This window comes from Leucopleurus acutus (assembly GCF_964270905.1).
Source record: "Leucopleurus acutus genome assembly, chromosome: 14".
NCBI classification, from domain to species: Eukaryota; Metazoa; Chordata; class Mammalia; order Artiodactyla; family Delphinidae; genus Leucopleurus; species Leucopleurus acutus.
The window spans coordinates 69,212,398-69,232,641 of NC_139156.1; the positions used below are offsets into that span (position 1 = coordinate 69,212,398).

Genomic DNA, 20,244 nt, shown 5'->3' on the forward strand with positions numbered 1-20,244 from the left:
TATGTTTTGACAAAAGGAGTGGCAAGAAAGTTTTTGGATGGGGATTGGGAGCTGGGGAGAGAACCTGTGTATCGAATAGCTAAAATAGTTCAGTGGATAGGCAGTTTTGCTTTTTTGTTTTTTGTTTTTTGTTTTTTTGCGGTGCGCGGGGCTCTCACTGTTGTGGCCTCTCCCGTTGCGGAGCACGGGCTCCGGACGCGACACGCAGGCACAGCGGCCATGGCTCACGGGCCTAGCCGCTCCGCGGCATGTGGGATCCTCCCGGATCAGGGCACGAACCCGTGTCCCCTGCATCGGCAGGCGGACTCTCAACCACTGCGCCACCAGGGAAGCCCTGGATAGGCAGTTTTAATTAAAAAGTTAACGTAGGTTCATACAAATCTCCCTTCTAAGAATGGTATCACTGGGAAGTATAATAGAAGGCATCCTAGACGCTTCATCAGTGTTTCTATTTTCAGTTTTAGTCACAACCGTTAGTATGTGAAGAACCTTTGGATACCTCTGTGATAACAGTTTTGTCATATGTTAAAATAATATTCATCTTTTTTTCTTCATGGGATTATAGTGAAAATAGAATGACACAATGTATTTGAAAACTTCTGTTGTATTGCAGTTACATGTAATAGGCACTTACAGAGTTTCCACTGAGTGTAAAACACAATGAATCAGTAAATAATGATTCAGCCACTATCTGTAATCAAAAGATCAATAATAAAATTTCTAATTTTTTCTGAAAGGTTTACCTTGAAGCTTCATTACTTTGATGACTAAAGTAAATGTTGGGTTAACTTTTGAAAATAGTCTGGCCTAAATATTTTTTCTGACTGTATATTAATTTTTTAGTAGGTTTATTGAAATATTTTTATGTGGTAATATTTACCTATTGTAAGTATACATTTTAACATAACTGTTCCCTCATGTCCCTTTGCCTTAAGTCCCCACTCCTGACCCCTGAGCTCTCTTCTGTCAAAATAGTTCTGACTTCCCTAGACTTTAACATAAACAGGCTCACACAATATATAGACTTTTGCGTTTGCCTTATTTTTTAAGCTTTTTTCCCCCTTTATTTTGTTCATCCATTGACCATGTGATACACAAATATTTAAGTTGATTCCGCTTTTTGAAATTTATGGATAATGCTTTTCTGGACATGTGGATACAAATCTTTGTGTTGAGTATCTTTAGTAGATGCCTTGGAGTAGAATTGCTGGTGTGTATGGCAATTATGTAACATAATTATATAATTATTTTAATAGCCAAATTTTGGGGCATAGCACCTGGGGAATTAGATTGCCTACTTATGTTTGTGTTTGAACAGACAAAATCTTCTATTGAAGATTTTGGTTGTGCCCCTTAATCTACTTCCTTGATGGTCATTAATTCAAACACATGCTATGGTTAAAGAGGAGCTCAACCCTGCCTTCTTCTTGACAGATTTTTAAATTTTAGCTATGCTCTCATGTAAAATATCCCCTCTCCAGGTTTCAGCAGAGCTCCCCAGTCTTTATGAAAACTCAACTGCAGTAAAAATTAGGGTAGATTGCTTAGTATACTCCATCTTCCAGATAGTCTAAACCTGCACTGTTCAGTAAGGTAGCCCTAGCCACATGTGACTGTGGAGCACTTATGACGTAGCTTGTGTGAACTGAGATCTGATGTAAGTGTAAAATACACACAAATATTGAGGACTTAGTATAAATAAGCCTAAAATATTGCATGAATTGTTTTTGTTGATTGTACATTGAAATGATATTTTCATATATATATATTTGAAAATATATTAGTAGAATTTACCTGTTTTTCTTCACTTTGTAAATGTGTCTAACAAAATTTAAAATTACATATTGGATCACATTTGTAGTTCATGTTGATTCTCTAGAATAGCACAACTCTAAACTTACCTTCAGATGAATCTACAGATTAATTATTTATACTCCGTTGTTTTAGTCTGTCATAGAAAGTGATACTAAAGTGTACATAGGCCACTCGTAGGACTCCAAATTAAATGACTGCATTTATTATATCAGTGGTAATAATGCAATTATGGACATGTTTTTATATCACATAGTGAATACTGGCGTATTTAACTCATTATCTTTTGCTTGGCTCCTAGAAAGCTTTAGCTCCTCTGACAACCATAAATGCCATTAGGTAATGAACATTTGTGTACTCAGTCATACCTCTGGATTTATTGTGAAACACATACAATCTAGAATATGTACAGATACCCTCGTATCTTATAGTCTAAGAAAATATATAATTTCTCTTTCATTTTGAATGCAGTTCAGTTTGATGTATCTTTTGGGGAACATATTTTTTTTTTCTATGGAGCACATGTTTGGGAACCTTTCCCTATAGAGAAAATAAGTAATTGTGGGAAAAGTTTATAGGATAGCCTGCCATATTCTCGCATAATACAGGAATTACTTATTTTTTAACAGAATAGTCTTGGTTGATCGTGTCACACGTGAAATCTGTAATTACAGAAACCATTACATTTATTAATTTATTTTTTGATTGTATATTACATACATATCCTTTCATTTATAACTCCTCACATGATAGCTTACTATCATTTTGAAAATATATTAGTAAAATTCATGTTTCTCTTCAGTTTTAAAATTCAGCTAACAGACATTTTTAAATTCTTAAGGATTTTGTAGTTTTTAAGAAAAAGACTTAAAAAGAAAACTGCATCAATTGGAATTAATTAAAATCTTTAGATTTATTTATAAATCTCATTAAAATGCTAAGTGAAGTGAACACATATAAATCATTTTTAAATGTTTGAGTCATAATTTAGTGTTTTAGTGTGCAACCAAATAATTCTGGATACAAAGACTGTTACCCTCTCACTCTGAAAATGAAGAAAACGATACATGTACTACAGAAAGAAGTAGAGCTGGTCTGTCTAATATGGTAGCCACCAACTACATGTGGCTGTTGAGCCCTTGAAATGTGGCTAGTCCCAGTTGAAATGTGCTATAAATATAATATACAAACTAGATTTTAAAGACTTAGTATGAGTAAAAGAATGTAAAAATCTCAACTTAAAATATTGCTTACTTGTTGAAATTATAACCTTTAGATATATTAGCTTAAAATATATTTTAAAATTTCACCTGTCTTGTTTTTCCTTTTTTTATGTGGCTACTAGAAAGTTTAAATTTTCATTAGTTTCATTTCATTAGTTTCATTAGTTAAAATACAATTCTAAAAAATATTCAAGCAATGCAAAAGAAGGCAGAGAAAGAGGAATAGAACAAAAATAATAATAATTATTATTTTTAACACAAGTCAATCTTTATTGAAAACTGCAGTATTAATACATAACAATTCTTGTTACAATAAATGTGCTTTTAAGAATTTTAAATCTGAGCTCATCTACTCATCAGATTGCATAAAAAATTAAAATAGTACGAATTTACACATAATGGAATTGGCTCAGGGTGGGTGTTCCATTCCTTTGTATTGATTGACACCTTAAGTTCAATGCAGAGGTGAGGGGGACCTTTAACACTGGAAGACAATGCTGACTTAAGTTTTAAAAAAGTACTATGAGAATGGTCTAAAAAAAAAACAAAACAGTATTCCAAAATCGTTTAAAAAAAAAATAAAAAACAATTTCCTAGTCAGTAACAGTGGCTCCCTGGGGTCTCCCTTGAGTGGCCATCACAGTAACCCCGCCAAGAGCACATGAGAGCTGGCCTCAGGTCCAGCCCAATTAGTCTACGGACCACTGGTCTGCACGAGGACCTACAGGAGACTCCAACAGGGCTCAGGAGGCCAAGCCAAGACACTTGTCATCTCCAACACACCAATCCTGGGAGCACAGCATCCCCTGAAGCTCACTGCAGGCTCCCTGCACAGAGATGCCAGCCTCTGCTCCATCTCCCTGTCCCAAGTGACTTGATGTTTGATCCCGGGGATTCAAATAAGATTACCCCAGAGGTTTTCTGTTCAAAGTGAATAGGGTGGAGGTGATAAACAGAAAACTAGTAGTAAATTTATAGACTCAACCATATTAATAAGTACAATAAATGCTAATGACTTAAAACAGTCCAATTAAAAGACAGAGAATGTCAGAATGGATAAAAGAGAAGTAAGATCCAAGCATATACGGTCCACCAGAAATTCACTTTAGATACAAAGACACAGATAGGTTGAAAGTAATGAACAGAAAAAGATAAAATGTGTAGAGTAGCCATATGAGAGTTGATGTGGCTAAGGTACTGACATAACACTGACAAATATATGTGTACCTAATAGCATGGCTTCAAAATACATAAGCAGAATTTTACAGAATGACAGATTTTGTATAGAAAATTTCACATAGTTGGAGGTTTTAATACCCTTCCTTCAGCAGTTGGTAGAACAACTACATAAAAAGCTAGCAAAGACATTAAAGATCTGAAAAGCTATCAATCACCTTGATTTAATTAATACATATGGAACACCTAAATAAACTTAAAAGCATGGATATAATACAAGAGTATATTCTTGGAACGTAGTGGAATTAAATTAGAAATCAATAACAGTATGATGTCTGGGGAAAACACCTTAAATGTTTAATATTAAACAGTACACTTCTGGAAAATGGATAGGTCAAAGAAGAAATCATAAGGGAAATTAGAAGTCATTTTGAACCGAATGATAATGAAAATATAGCACATCAGAATGTTAGTGCCTGAGAATGAATGTTGGTTTAGAGAGAAATTTATAAGTTTAAATACTTACATAAAGAAAAGAAGGAACGTAAAATCAGTGACCTAAGGTTCCACCTTAAGAGAGAAAAAGAAGAGCAAATGAAACCCAAACTAAGAACAAGACAGGAAATAAAGATAAGAGTAGAGCATTAAAATAGAAAATAAAAGGTAAAAAGTGAATACACTGAGAATTTCTACCTTATCAGATTGTCCTTCATTCCCTTCTCTTCCTGTATTGACAACATATCCATTTGGTGAACTTGTGGAGGAGTACGCACTCTCAGACATTGTCTATTGGAATACAAAATGGTGCAACCTCCTATAGTAGGGAATTTAGCAATTTCTAGCTAAATTCATATTCATCTACTCTTTTTTTTTAGAAGATGTTGGGGGTAGGAGTTTATTTATTTTTGCTCTGTTGGGTCTTCATTTCTGTGCGAGGGCTTTCTCTAGTTGTGGCAAGCGGGGGCCACTCTTCATGGCGGTGCGTGGGCCTCTCACTATCGCAGCCTCTCTTGTTGCGGAGCACAGGCTCCAGACACGCCGGCTCAGTAGTTGTCCCCTGCATTAGCAGGCAGATTCTCAACCACTGCACCACCAGGGAAGCCCTTCATTTACTCTTTGATCCAGTAAATCTTATTTCTAGGAATATATCCCAAACATAGAATGGCATAAATACAAAATGACATGTGCACAAGGCTGTAGTCATAGCAGCCCCATTTATAATAACAAAAGACTGAAATAACCCATCAGTAGAGTTGTGACTGAGTAAAACGTTCATCTACCCAATGAAATATTTTATAGGTATACAAGCAAATAAGCAATATCTTCTGTGACATGATGGCCAGTATACATATTATGAAATAAAAATAATAAGGTATAGAAAAATTCATAAAGTATGTTATTTAACTAAATATATATCTATTGTATATGTGCATTTCTGTTTGATTTTTTTTAACCTAGGGATTAACCAAAAACTAATCCATCACAGGGAACAAGGATGGAAGGAATAGCTAGAGTTCTGTGAATATATTTGTTTTTTAGGCATGACTTTGAAACCATGTAAATGTTTTATGTAATTTTAAAACAAGTTTGAATCTTTAAAAAATAAGATCCTAGGGCTTCCCTGGTGGCGCAGTGGTTGAGAGTCAGCCTGCCAATGCAGGGGACACGGGTTCGTGCCCCAGTCCGGGAAGATCCCACATGCCGCAGAGCGGCTGGGCCCGTGAGCCATGGCTGCTGAGCCTGCGCGTCCGGAGCCTGTGCTCTGCAACGGGAGAGGCCACAACAGTGAGAGGCCCGCGTACCGAAAAAAAAAAAGATCCTAAAAGTGAAAGCAAAATGAAGCAAAGAAGCGTAAGTGGTATCACCATAGGAAGGAACTATTTTAAGTGACTTTATAACACAGTAACTTGATTATACATGCCTAGTAGGTTATACCCTAAGGACAAAAGAGCAACATAAGAACAATGTTTTCATTAATCACAGTGTTGGTATTCTTATTCCTAGATTGTTGTATATGTATTGTGCAGCAAAGTAAATGGATTTGTGTTGGTGTCATTGTTTAACAGGATCTTCAATATGGGAGAAATGAGATAGGGATATAAGATTGATGTCGTTTAAAAAAAATGTAGAATTTTATTTGGAAGTATCAAGACATACTAACTCTGACCAGTATAGCTGACCAGCTCAGGAGTGGTGAGCACTCCTAGAACCCAGATTGTTGTCTCTGAAAGCTATTTCTTATTGACAAGTATATATGGATATATGGTTGATTTCAGGTCTGAGGCAGGAGTTGGACAAGATGACCCTGGGGTATTTTGTTATTCTGGAAGCAAGGAAGCTATCAAAGACTACTAAGGTCATGTCTAGAAGACTCAGAAACTAATTGAAGAGGCTCTCACTGGCCAAAGGTGGGAAATTTGAAAGCAATAGGAATAAAAACTGCAGTGATTTGAAGCATTACTACATTTGTTTAAATCCAAGAGTTTTTAATAATGATCCCTCCCCTAAAAACCTCTCATTATTTACCATTCTGGGACGTTAGGATACTAACTCATTACAGCCTGTTTTCCATGGCCTTCCATATCTGTGAGTTCTGTATCTGTGGAGTCAACCAACCATGAATTGAAAATACTTGGGGGGGAAGGGGGTGGATTTTAGAAAGTGAAACTTGAAATTGCCCAGCACTGATAACTATTTGCATAGCGTTTACATTGTATGTACAGTTATTTACATGGCATTTACAATGTATTAGGTATTATACATAATCTAAAGATGATTTAACGTACATGGGAGGGGGCATAGGTTATACACAAATACTGCGCCATTTTAAATAAAGGACTTAAACATCGTGGATTTTGGTGTCCATGAGTGTGAGCTGAGGGCGGGGGTGGTGGTCCTGGAACCAGTCCCCTGCAGATATTGTGAGGGGCAACTGTATTTGAAAAACTCATAAAAATCAAGCATTTACTTTTCCTTTCCTAAACAAACTACCTCTTGGATACTGAAGATTTGATGAGGGGAATTTTCACTTATTAGACATATTCCAGATAGTAAATGAAGGAATGATAAAATTTGTGTATCACTATTATGCAACTGTCAGTTAAGTAGTGGATTTAGGCAATATTTGTCATTGGCTGCTATTACCACAGAAAGATATATGGTAATACATATATGCCTCAATGAAGAACACGGTACAGTGTGTGAGGTTGTCTTCTCTATCAGTTCGGAATTTAAGACTCTAGATTCAACAATTACAGAAAATACAGGGACAGAGGAACATGTTTAAAAATGCCATAGAAGTGTATAATCAGCAAAATACAGGTAACTGAAGACTGGAACGAATGACTTGACTTCTTTAACAAGAAAATTGCAGGAGGAAAAGAGATGGTAGAACGTATATAGATAAAAAGATGTAAGAATCATGTCAACCAGTTGCAATTTGTGGAACTTGTTTGGGTCTTAATTTGAACAAACTGAAAAGGAAAAAAAAAGACTATCCTGGGAAACTTGAATGATGACTGATAATGAATAATTTTGCAGAATTAACAATTTTTTTAGTATAAAGAAGATTGGCCATGAGGTGAAATTGTTGAAACTAGATGATGGATACATGGGCATCCATTGTTATTTCTCTATATAATGAAAAGTTAAGGGCTTCCCTGGTGGCGCAGTGGTTGAGAATCTGCCTGCTAATGCAGGGGACACGGGTTCGAGCCCTGGTCTGGGAATATCCCACATGCCGTGGAGCAACTAGGCCCGTGAGCCACAACTACTGAGCCTGCGTGTCTGGAGCCTGTGCTCCGCAACAAGAGAGGCCGTTATAGTGAGAGGCCTGCGCACCGCGATGAAGAGTGGCCCCCGCCTGCCACAACTAGAGAAAGCCCTCGCACAGAAACGAAGACCCAACACAGCCAAAAATAAATAAATAAACAAATGTGGGGTTAAAAAAAAAAGTTAAAACTAAAAAAGAACAATTAGATTTTTCAAGATATCTTTTTTTGTATCCCAAATCTGTCAGTAATCTAGCATACTAAATAGTTGAAGAATTATTTATGAATTTAAGTGTTTGTGTCTTTCACTCTCTTGTGGTGGAGAACCATAGATTAAAAGATGAGATCAGTTAAATAGTGGTGATTTTCATTTGAAGGGCTCTGCGGATATTTATTAAATTCGAGCATTATAGTTGACCTAATCAGAATTAAGAGAGCAAAACAATTTTTGTTGATAGGGTTTGATAGAAGGAAAAATTCATTCCATGAGTTTGATTGTTGAAAAAATGCGTACATTTAAATCCAGTCTTGTAAAATCTTTCTTCAACTGAGAAAAACAGAAATACAGTGAAGTGTACCAACTGTTGGTTTCCTTGTTTTGGCTGAACAAAGGGAAAGTTCTTAGGTGTAGCACAGGCATACCTAATAACTCTGTGCTCCAGTGACCCCTTGTGCCTATGATGAAAAGGTATCATTAGTTTCTCTTTAAAAAATTGGGGTATCCCCTTCTAAGAGCTCCTGGAAACAAAACATTTGCAAGTTTATAAATAAGTTCCATATCTTAAACTTGCTGGGACCTGACATTTATGTCCTTTTCATTTTAGGGCATGTTCTTCTCTTTCAGCTAAAGTTGCTACGTTACCAGTTATATGGCATTTGGGGAGTGTGTGTGTGTTTAATTTCAGGTTGTTAGTGTTTCCATAGCTCTTTCCTCACCCTCACTTCTACTTCCACATTTGCCTTTTCAAAGCAAAAAATGGGAAGGGTGGAGTTGGCTATGTCAGAGGACTTACGTTCTTTCTTTCTCTTTCTCAAGGAAAAAGGATCCTGGGATCAACCCATACCATGATAATGTATAATTGCAGAAATTTCTGGCCCGTCAGAATATATGATTGCCATCCCATTATTTTATTGTTTACCCCAAAAGGCATATGAAGCTTTATAGTAGAATACCAATAAGTATAATACTATTACATCATTCATTTGGCAGAAGGCAGTGGCATAGTTTTCCATCACGCTCATTCCTCCTTCTTTACCTTTTCAGTTAAATTTTCTACTTACAATTTTTTTTTTTAATTAGAGTAAATTAACTTTTTTTGGTGAACAGTTCTTTGAGTTAGGACAATGGCATTGTAGGGTAACCTTTACCACAATCAACATGTGTAACAGTTGAATCACTCTCCCATAGAATTTCCTTTTGTTACCACTCCTTTGTAGTCAAACCTTCAAATCCTCCACCCCCTTTAACCCTGGACAATTAATAATCAATTCTCAGTTCTTGTTTTGTCTTTTCCCGAATGTCATGTGAATAGAACCATATAATAGATAACCTTTTGAGGCAGGCTTCTTTCAGTTATCCTGATGCATTTGAGATTTATCCATATTGTTGCCTGTATCAGTAGTTTCTTCCTCTTTATTGCTGAGAAATATTTCATTATATGGATATACCATAGTTTGTTCATCCATTCCCTGTTTGTGTTGTTTGTAACTTTTGTCTATTAAAAGTAAAACTGCTCTAAACATTCATGTACAGGCTGTTGTGTAAGTACAAGTTTTATTTCACAAGGCTGAAATTTTAGCCATACTGTTAGGTATGCAGTAATATCTCATTGTGCTTTTTATTTGCATTTCTCTAATGACTAATGATTTTGAGTATCTTTTCATTAGCTTATTTGCCACCTGTATATCTTCTTCGGTGAAGTATCTGTTCAAATCTTTTCCTATGTTTTTCGATTGCTTTGTTTTCTTTCTCTTGAATTTTGGCAGTTCTTTATATATCCTGGATACAAGTCTTTTGTCAGATAAACAATTTATAATTTTTTTTTTTTTGGTCCTGTCTGTGGCTTTTCATTTTCTTAACATTGTCTTTCCCAGAGCAAAAACTTTAAATTTCGATGACATCTAAGTAATTACATTTTTTCTTTTATGTTTTGTGCTTTTGAAGTCATTTCTAAGAATTATTTGCCACAAAGACTTTCTTCCAAAAAGTTTTAGGTTTTACGTTTAACTTTGTAACCTGTTTTGGCCTAAGTTTTGTATATGGTGTTAAGTATGGATTGAAGGGTTTTGGGGGGGTTTGTTTTGTTTGCATAGGGGTGTCCAGTTATCCCAGCATCATTTGTTGAAAAGGTTATCTCCTTTGAATTGCATTTGTACATTTGTCAAAAATCAGTTGTCAGTTCTATATGGATCTGTTTCTGGACTTTATTCTCTTACATTGATTTGTGTGTCTTTTGTCACTACCACACTGTCTTGATTAATGTAGCTTTGTAATGCGTCTTGAAACCAATTAGTGTGAGTCATCCAACTTTTTTCTTCTTTCTTGAAGTTGTTTGGTCTATTCTATATCTTTTTGCCTCATATAAATTTAAGAGTCTGCAAAAATCCTGCTGCGATTTTTATTGGAATTGCATTGAGTTTATAGATCAATTGGGGGGAAATTTTACTTTAAGAATATTGAGTCTTTAAAGTAACAAACACAGTGTATCTGTCCTTTTATTTAGAACTTCATTTTTTTAAAATGCGTGTTTTGTAATTTTGTCATACACGTCCTAAACTTATTTTGATCAGTTTCTGCTACTTTTTATTATCTCAAAATACTGCTAACTGCTTTGATGTGAATCAGGAGTGTATGGCGTCATATATTCTCTTCCCACCCAAGACTCCAGAAACCAAGGTACTTCTCTCAGGTTTCTGGGCTCTGGTGCTTAGTCTCAGCTTCAGTCAGAGATCAGAGTCTGTCAAACTGGATTGCTGGCCCACCATGATAGAAAGAGTCCATTATTTATTTATGGTTGACTTCTGTTAGGGATAAAGGTATATTTGGTCAGAATGCACATACAGTCTCAAAGGTGCAAGTTGTTTGTTTTTTTGAGAGGAGGGATATTCCTCATGTTTATTTTCTCATAAATTTAAAAATTCATACTTTTATCTGCCAGATGGAACTATCCTTTATAGTTGAAGTAAGGTAAAGTCTTAATGGTAACTATGTGCTTTTTAGACATGACTCAGCAAATTCATAATAAAACCTATTGCTAGCCACAGTATCCTTGAGGCAGAAAGAAAAGTACAATTATAAATTTATTGCTAAAAAATTAATTGGGGGGGGGCTCCCAAAGTACAACAAATTGGCTTTACAGTTTTTACATAGATCCACTAGTAGATTTTCTAGCCCTATGAGGTAGATGGCCTAAAACTAGGTCCCTGGAAATAAGCAAAGGTATATTCCATATTTTGATCATTGCTTGGTAGGTTATCCTCTTTACGTTTACAGAAAACACCACACAGGGCTCTCTATTCTCGAAAACACATGAAAGAGAATTTGGCAGCCCAGGAAATTTAAACGGTTTCAGACTCAATTTAAGATCAAAGGATCTGAGGCCAAGGAAGTCCAGATGATCTCCACAAAGTAAGTGTCAAGGATCTGTGGTGATAATTGTGTCTTGGAATACAGCATATATGGTTGAGACACCTAATAATAATTGTGCAATGACCCTTTGTAATGACACCTGCTATCCTTTAATACAGGTATCAGCCAAGTATATGATAGGGATGAAACATAATGAGGTCATTCTCCTATGCCTAGAGTAATTCTTGTATCGAAAATGTTTGACAAGGATAGTAAGCCCTAGTTTTCAATTCAAAAAATAAAAATAAAAAGACTTGGAATCTTACGGTTTTCTTTCTGCAATAGAAAAAATAAATATCTACATCAAAATGAGTGCACAGTTTTAGTATGAGTGTACTTATTCTGATAGTGAATATTCTGGTACCATTATTTAAAAATTCTGTTAGTTTTAGTTATAATTTCAGATGACTTAACTGCTTAAGTGCTGTTGATGTCTCAAAAGCTAGGTGGCTGAAATTTCTTTCCCCAGTGCTCTTCATAACACTCTACACTGGCACTGTCTTGAGACCTTAGGTTGGTAGGAAAAGCCTTGTATAACTGTCCAAATACAAATTCTGATATTGAATACTGTGTTAGTTAACTGGAAGTGTAGAAGTATTAAAGAAGGACTGATTAACTTTAATTAATACACTAGTAGTGAATTTTGACAGTGACTAAAAACAGTTGTTTCATTCTGATGGTCTAACTTTTTTTTAAAAATCATTGAGTAATGTTTTATTGTATGGATGTACCACAACTTGTTTATCTGTTCACCTATTGAAAGACATTTTGGTTACTTCCAAATTTTGGCAATTATGAATAAAGCTGGTGTATAAATGTTATAGAATATGTGTAGCCATTTGCATGAGAGTTTTCTAAAATACATTTCTGCATCATCTTAGATGATTCTGGATATAAATTTACACTTTTTCTGCATCACTCATTAAACGTATTTATTACAAGCTAGTAGTAGAGGGGACAAACATTAAATATACACAGACATATTTTATCTGTGTCAAATGGTACAAAGTATATGGTGCTATGAAAGTAAATGATAGAGGGTTTTTAAAAAAATGTTTTGCATATATTTTTCAATTAAACAAATGCCCATTTAATATAAATTATAATACAGTGATACTATTTTCTGACCAATTTTGAGTCCCAGGGTGCAAGATTTTCTAAAGTCTTCATGAAACTTTTTTATAGTTTTTAGAATGCTATGGAAGCATGTCTTCAGAGGCTCTCTCCCTGTTTTGCTTTTATAATCTGCTTTAGACTTGGAAACTAGATAATGTAGTTTATTATTATCTTTATACTAGTGTTAGTAAGGTCTGACACAAGATGAGAGAGTTTACCTTTGCGTAAAGTGCATTTGCCTGTAGGGAATGGAATTTGTAACATCTTCCTTGGCTCGTTAGGAGCCTTTTAGCTCGTTTTTTAGTTCTGTCGTATTTCAGATGGATAGCAGTGCTATTGTCCTACATAAAAATAATATATTTAGAACACAGTACATTTTTGCTCAGATATATTTGTTTCTGCCTTTCAAGGTACACTTCCCTCTATTACTTAGTTTTCTTCATTGATAAAATAAGTAGCATGTTTCTTGATCCCAATTAATTAAATATCTTATTAACATACACATGAACAGATCGAGAAACAGAAGTGTATTTTAATTTTACGACTCAGTTACCAATGCCCTAGTGCTGAGTTCTTTATAAATAGTATAAAGAAAGGACATTCACCACTGCTTTACATTGTTATAGCAAGTCTTCATTTCTGTGGTAACTTTCTTAAAAATCTATTTCAGAAGGTAAATGGAGGAAATTAACAGTACAAAAAAAAAAAAGTAAAAGCAGAAGTAGTTTTCAGTACTGTGAAAATAAGGAATAAAAGTACTTGATTTTTTAATTCAAAGTATCAGAGTAATATATTTTACCTCTGGTCAACTCTTTGAGAAGTTACTTAACTGGAAAACCAAATCTGAAAAGAAGAGTATCAGTGATGATTTTGAGCTGCCTCAGCTACCTGAAAGGTTAACTGCCTATTACACTGTCTTCTGGAGCCCAGTTAAAGAAAGACCACATGGTTATAGACAAGAACATAGTATAGTCTCTGTTATAGATAGGGGGAGGAAAGACCCATTTTTTTATTAAGTTCTTTTACAAGAAGGAAGGAACAAAGCATCTTGTAGCTGCAAGAGAAAGCTATGAAAGGGGTCACTGGATTTGGAGTTGGTAGCAGTAATAGCAGCAGAAAAGTTTTGAGAATGGCTTGCCAGTTGGGTGATGAAGACTGCCAGCATAAATTTTCAAAACTGTGGAGCTCTAGGACTGAGCTTAAGAGGCTAATAATCGATTGCTAAGGAAAAAAAAAATAAAAAACTAACATACTTAGTAGACGATTGATACTCATGTTGTGTTGTAAGATTTTCAGCCTACTTTTAAAAGTACTCCTAGAATTGTAATGATATATTATGGGAGCTTCTGCATTTGACCTTTTTTCTATAAAAACATTAGTAGTTAATTCAGTTTCTAATCATGTCTCAAAAGACCAAAACCAGAATCTGAGTCTTCTCTAAACAAATTATGTTGGGGATTTATTAACAAGCATTTGTAGTATTCAGGACTTTGCATTTAACTTAGGTTTTTCTTTGTTATATATTTAGTTGCTCTCCCTCTCCTTTAAACTCTTGAGTTACATCCTAATGCCTTCAGTTTTGTAAACTATTCCCAGGAATCCCTTTTAACCCATAGAAGAACTCTCTTCATTAATTCATTCCTGTGGTTTAAAAGCATCCCCAGAGTTTGTGCTCCTGGAAAGCTTTTTCCTCCTTGTTTGGTAAAGCTCCTTCTCTCTCTTCCTCATCTTTTATATTGTCTAGAAACTACTGTGGTCTCTAAAATGCCTCCTTATGCTAAAAAAGAGCTGAACTGATGGTGTTTGTCCTTTTTAGCCATTTTCAGTTGTGTATCATTTGAATAATTGTCCAAAAGCCGTAAATTGCTTAACTTCTCTATGCCTTAGTTTTCTCTTTTGTAAAACCTTACCCAACACATTGTAAGCCCTCAAATTTTAGCTGCTGCTATCATTACTAATGTTATAGACTTGGTGTTTGTGTCCCCCCAAATTCATATGTCCTAACTCCCAATGTGAAGGTATTTGGAGATGGGGTCTTTGGGAGATAATTAGAGTTAGGTGAAGTCATGAGGCTGGGACCCTCATGATTGGATTAGTGCCCTAATAAGAAGAGACCGTCTGTGCTCCCACAAAGAAGAGGTCATGTGAGCACACAGTGAGAAGGCAGCTTGTCTACAACCAAGGAGAGAGTCCTCCTCATAAGCAGACCTTGCTCTATTCAGTCTTCCAGCCTCTGGAACTGTGAGAAAATAAGTTTTTGTTGTTTATGGTATTTTGTTAAGGCAGCACAAGCAGACTAAGACAGTCATCATCATCAATGATATTATGTTAAATACTATGCATAATTTATCCAAAAGATAGTAGTATATATACTGAATTATATAATGTAATAAGGAACTTTGAAGATGATGGGAATATAATTCTTTTTCATTAGATGTAAAGAAGGTAAGTGTAACTTAAGCATCTTTGAATCGTTTGCATTTCTTGATGCATCTTGTTATTCACCAAGTAGTAGGTAAGTAATTCATAGAGAAGAGGAGTAAGCAATATAGATATTGAAAGCACGCTTAGTCTCTTTTATTAAACAATATAGATACTGAAAGCAAGCTTGGTCTCCTTTATTTTACTATTTGCTATCTTTGTTTGACCCTTTTTCTCATGTTGTCCCCTAGGGCTCTAACTTGCAGACTCATTGTGGAAAATCTTAAGGCCATTTTAAGTGTGTGGTTCTTCTACCTTTACGCCACAAAGGAGTCAGCTACCCAGACATCCCTCTCTATTCAAGTGATTTATCACTTGCTGTGTGCATCACCTTGTAGGGACTATGCTGCTGTGTAACTGTGAAGCCTCTTAGAAGCTATCTTATTGTTTTCACTGATTCCATCATTTACTAGGTGTTTGACCTTAAGCAACTAATTTCTCTGTATCTCAGTTTCTGCTTTTGAAAAAGTTGATCCTAATAGTGCCTACTTACAGGGTATATGTAATGATTAAATGGCTTAATATATGGACATAGCAGGCACTATTGAAGTGTTAGCTGTTTTTGTTGTTACTGGTATTGCTTTTATTTCCATTATCAATAATACTGGTTAACTCTGATAGAGGTTTGAATGCCCCTTGGGAAATGAATGATTATCTGTGATCCCCAGACTATTTTAGAATTTTCAGAACCTAGATTTATATATCACAATGTGTATTGTAATTTTTACTTGTGATTGTCATTACAGTAATATACTGTTTTAGTGTGAATATGTATTGGACTCCTCTGTAGAATTGTCCTTATGATTTTAATTTTAGTTCACCATAGCAAATTTAATATAACTACACAGAATATTATACTTGTTTATTAAAATGTTGGATTTTATCATACCTACTAGGATGGCTGTAATAAAAAAGAGAGAGGAAATAGCAGAAGCCACTTAACATTGTTTCAAACTGCTTATACCTTGGATTATGTCAGACTATTTCTCAGGTTTAATTCTAAATTTACAGTTCATTATTTTCTAAGATCAACCTATTTCTTTAAAATAATTCTTAGATTTATTGATTATTGCTCAACATACCCTTTGTTTAAGCTTGGGCTAGTTCATGAGTGCCTATTAATTTTGACCCTTTTTAATGTTAATAAAAGTGTAAACTTTTGAAGTAACTTAAAATTATGGTTACATTTGTTTACGTTTTTTGTAAAATAAAATTTAAAAGAGACCTAGCTTCCTTATTTTATATAATTTACATGAAATTATTTTCTTTAATGTCTCTTTTGTCTTAACTAATAAATGAAGTCACCAAATGATTTTAATTTTTTCACAATTTCTTCCAATAATCTAGAAAACTTATTTTAAATACGACTCTAAGCCAGTAATAATAAAAACATTACTTTGTTGATTTATCGTATTCCTCTATTTCATTACTTACTTTTATATAAAATATCTGCTTACAAAATATCTTTTGAAATAAATATGCTTTATTCATTAGAGAGGAAGGTAAACTAACCTAATCTGCTATAATTACCATTTTAATTTGATAATTTAATTTTTAACATGTATGAATTAATAAGCCATAGTTAAACATTTCTGATTTTATAAAGGCATAGGGCATTTTTTAAATGTTTTGAGTAAGACATTTACTGTATTACACTTTAAACCCCATTAATTTACTATCTAGTTACCTACCTCCTTGAGTATTTGGGCAGAGATGACCAGGTTTTGGCCCCCCCTTGATTTCTTTTTTTGTTTGTTTATAAAAGCTATTTGAAAAGGTTATGTATGTTATTTATATATATTCTTTTTCATATTCTTTTCCATATGGTTTATCACAGGATATTGAATATAGTTCCTTGTGCTGTATAATAGGACCTTATTGTTTATCCATCCTATATATAATATCCAGTTTGCATCTGCTAATCTCCCTCCTCTCCTTCTCCCTTGATTTCTTATTACCAAATTATTTATATCAATTTGTAGACAGGTAATTTGTGTGAAAAAACTAGTCTGTTTTTCCCCCTACTGCTATTTTATAGAAAACTATTAAGTACCCCATAATAGAAGATTTTATGGACAAAGAAATTGGGAAAAATCTCATGGTATAAACTCCCTTATTATTAATAATGCATAATGAACACTGGCATGTTAAAAGACTTGAGAAGACCTCTGGTAAAATTAGACATTTGTTACTTTAACTTATTAGTTCCTGAACTTTGTGCATGACTTATTTGGCTTCCCTAATGCTTATTTATATACAAAGAAATGATGATTCTATAATATAGATTATATTTTGAGAAATGTTAGTGTAGTCTAGCGCTTTTATTTTTAACATTAAAGATTCTTAGAGTCTAAGTAGTTTTAGCCTGTGGTGGCTGGTTGGTTTTGGCAGAATCAGGCCTGGGAACTCTTCGTAGTTCTCACATGACATTATGTAGATCCCCACCCTTCCTTTGCAGTAAATAAAAAGATGAGGCCTGCATTGTACTAAATTGATATAATATCAACATTATTATTATTGAAACCATGGTAAAAATAAGTAAATTTGTCTTACATCATTTGATTTTTACAGCAAAAACAGTTGTGTGACTTTAATTTTCTTTATAAATGTCATTGAATAGAATATATTGTGAAAGAATAGGGGCTTTTCCTAGTTACTGGTCATTGTTTTATTTTGTAGAAAAATAAGAGATTGACACACACACACAACTGTCTAACTATTTATCTACCTACTTACCTGTCTGTCTACAGTCAAATCTCAAATTCTTCACTATTGTTGATAGTATGGAGGTAAATTGGCTGCATAGAAAAGAAGCAGCAGAATGTCTTAGTTTTAGTTTCCTTTTGTCCCCAAGGTCCTAGCAGATTTCCTAAAACTGCCCATGACACTGTCCATGCAAGATAAACTGAGTTTAGAAAGTTCACTTCAAGCTGAAAGTTTTAATTTTATATCAAGGGCTTTGCATTTACATTGAATATGTCCTTTTAGATAAAGAGACGTTTATAAACCTTGGTTCTTTAGGTTCTTGGCTGAAATATTTTGTCAACAAGACCATATTACTGTCCAGGAGGGGAAAGCAAAGATAGTGCTAAGGTTTTCCTGAGCCTTATCTCAGCTTCAGTTTCCTGGAGTTTCCCAAAACCCATTTACACCATAATTGAGTAATTGAGAATCTTGAAAGATTTAAAGTAGTGGAGAAAGTGGTATAGTTTGAAATATTTGCATAACGCCATTTGGACCTCAGCTCAACCCCTAAGGATGCATTTTTAGAAGAAGCCAACAGAGCTTCTTCTGTGCCTTCATGTGGATAACCATGAACAGAGATTAAATCCTTGAACAATGTATTTCTCTTTCCCAATTCTAATAGGTAAGCATATCTAACTAGCTTCCTAATGGGCAGTAGCACAGATATCTCAAAATCAAACATATGTTTTAGCAGTTTGCCTCCATGTTTAAAAGTCGATGACTGCAAGAGGCAGGAGATACGTAATATTTGTTGAGCACTTTGTATGTATGCAGCACTGCAGTGAACACTAAAACAGTGCTGCCCTCAGCGAGCTTGTACTTATATACTAATATAAACTGGGGAAAAAAACTGCTTGTAAATGTTCAAATGTTTGAATCAAAGTGGGGGTTATAAACATCCTCTAAGAACTTGAACAAGGCCAGAAGAACAAACAGAATTTAAATAAGTGGAAACTGAAACACTTCAGGTGTAAGGGAGCAAAAGATGGGTGGAAAAAGAAAAGAACAAGACGGCCTCCAGCATAACTCATAATGTAATAGGGAGCACAGCTCTATGAATGAAAAGGATGACAGTGGGGAAAGAAGAGTTGAATGATTGAATGACTTAGCATAGAAGCGTCAGCTTCAGTTTTCCAAATACAACACGCGTGTCTTGTTCCTGTTTTGGTGGAAAAGCTTTTGGTCTTTCATCATTGAGTATGATTCAGCTGTGAGTTTTCCATTATTATCTTCATTAAGTTAAGGTAGTTTCCTTCTATTCCTAGTTTGACTATTTTTATAATGATAGGGTGTTGAGTTTGTCAAATGCTTTTTCTTTGTCAGTTAAGATGATCATATAGTTTTCTTCATTCTGTTAATGAGGTATATAACATTGATTGATTTTTCATATGTTGAACCATCCTTGCACTGCCTCCTGTCTTTGTAATTAAAGTTTTATTGGAGCAAAGCCAAACTCATTTGTTTACACATTGTCTGTGGCTACTTCGATACTACAAAGTCAGAAATTAGTAGTTATGACAGAGGCCATATGATTTGCAAAGCCTAAAATATTTACTATTTGGTCCTCAGAAAACATTTCCTGACTTCTGCTTCTAGAATCACCAGTATCAACATAGTTCTTTAGTATTTTTTTAGTAGATATTCGCTGGTCTGTACTGACCAATATTGTGTAAATTGCTTTTCTTAATAAACTTACAGTTTATCTTCCTGCCATACAATAGGTAAGGGTTATAATTTGGTTAAGGCGATGTTAGATAAATAATGATTTTTAAGAGAAATATTAATTTGAATAATGAATTTGTTAATGGCTTTTCTAATTTAACTTCATGGCTTATATTTTAAAATATCACATTCTGTGTTGTTTATGGAGTTTATGTTTTCTTTTCCATAGGTGTATGTGGAATTTGATCATCTTGAGTGGGATAAACGAGAGTGGGTTAAAGTTTATGAAGATTTTTCAACCTTCTTGGTGGAATACCACTTAATCTGGGCCAGAAGGAACAACCCTAGCCAGACTCAGGGATCAAAGAGCAAACAGATTCAGTGGCCTGCATTGGTAAGATCTATATTCCTATTTCATTAAGCATTTTCAGTTGTTTGTTTTAAAAGAATAAGAGCTAAATATAAGTTTAGATTTATTTTAGTGATTATAGGTTAATATTCCTGAGGAGGCTCGGAAGTATCTGGCAGATATTTCAAAATATTGCTTTCATTTTGTTAAAGAATTCTGTGTGTCTTTTTGTTAGTACTCTTTCAGCATATTTAGTCCATAAATAGTTTATTCTGTTCAACT

General features: G+C 34.5%; 1 protein-coding gene across 3 annotated transcripts in view; it reads left to right on the top strand.

The window, feature by feature from the left end:
- Positions 1 to 20,244, top strand: part of JMJD1C (jumonji domain containing 1C) — a 309,407-nt gene that overhangs the window by 111,300 nt on the left and 177,863 nt on the right. For all 3 annotated transcript variants that reach the window (XM_082854703.1, XM_082854704.1, XM_082854700.1), the window contains exon 2: positions 19,843 to 20,007. Coding sequence is in view for 1 of the 3 variants with exons in the window: in XM_082854700.1 (XP_082710826.1) it covers positions 19,843 to 20,007 (165 nt within the window). In the remaining 2 variants the exon portion in view is untranslated. The remainder of the gene's footprint in view (positions 1 to 19,842; positions 20,008 to 20,244) is intronic.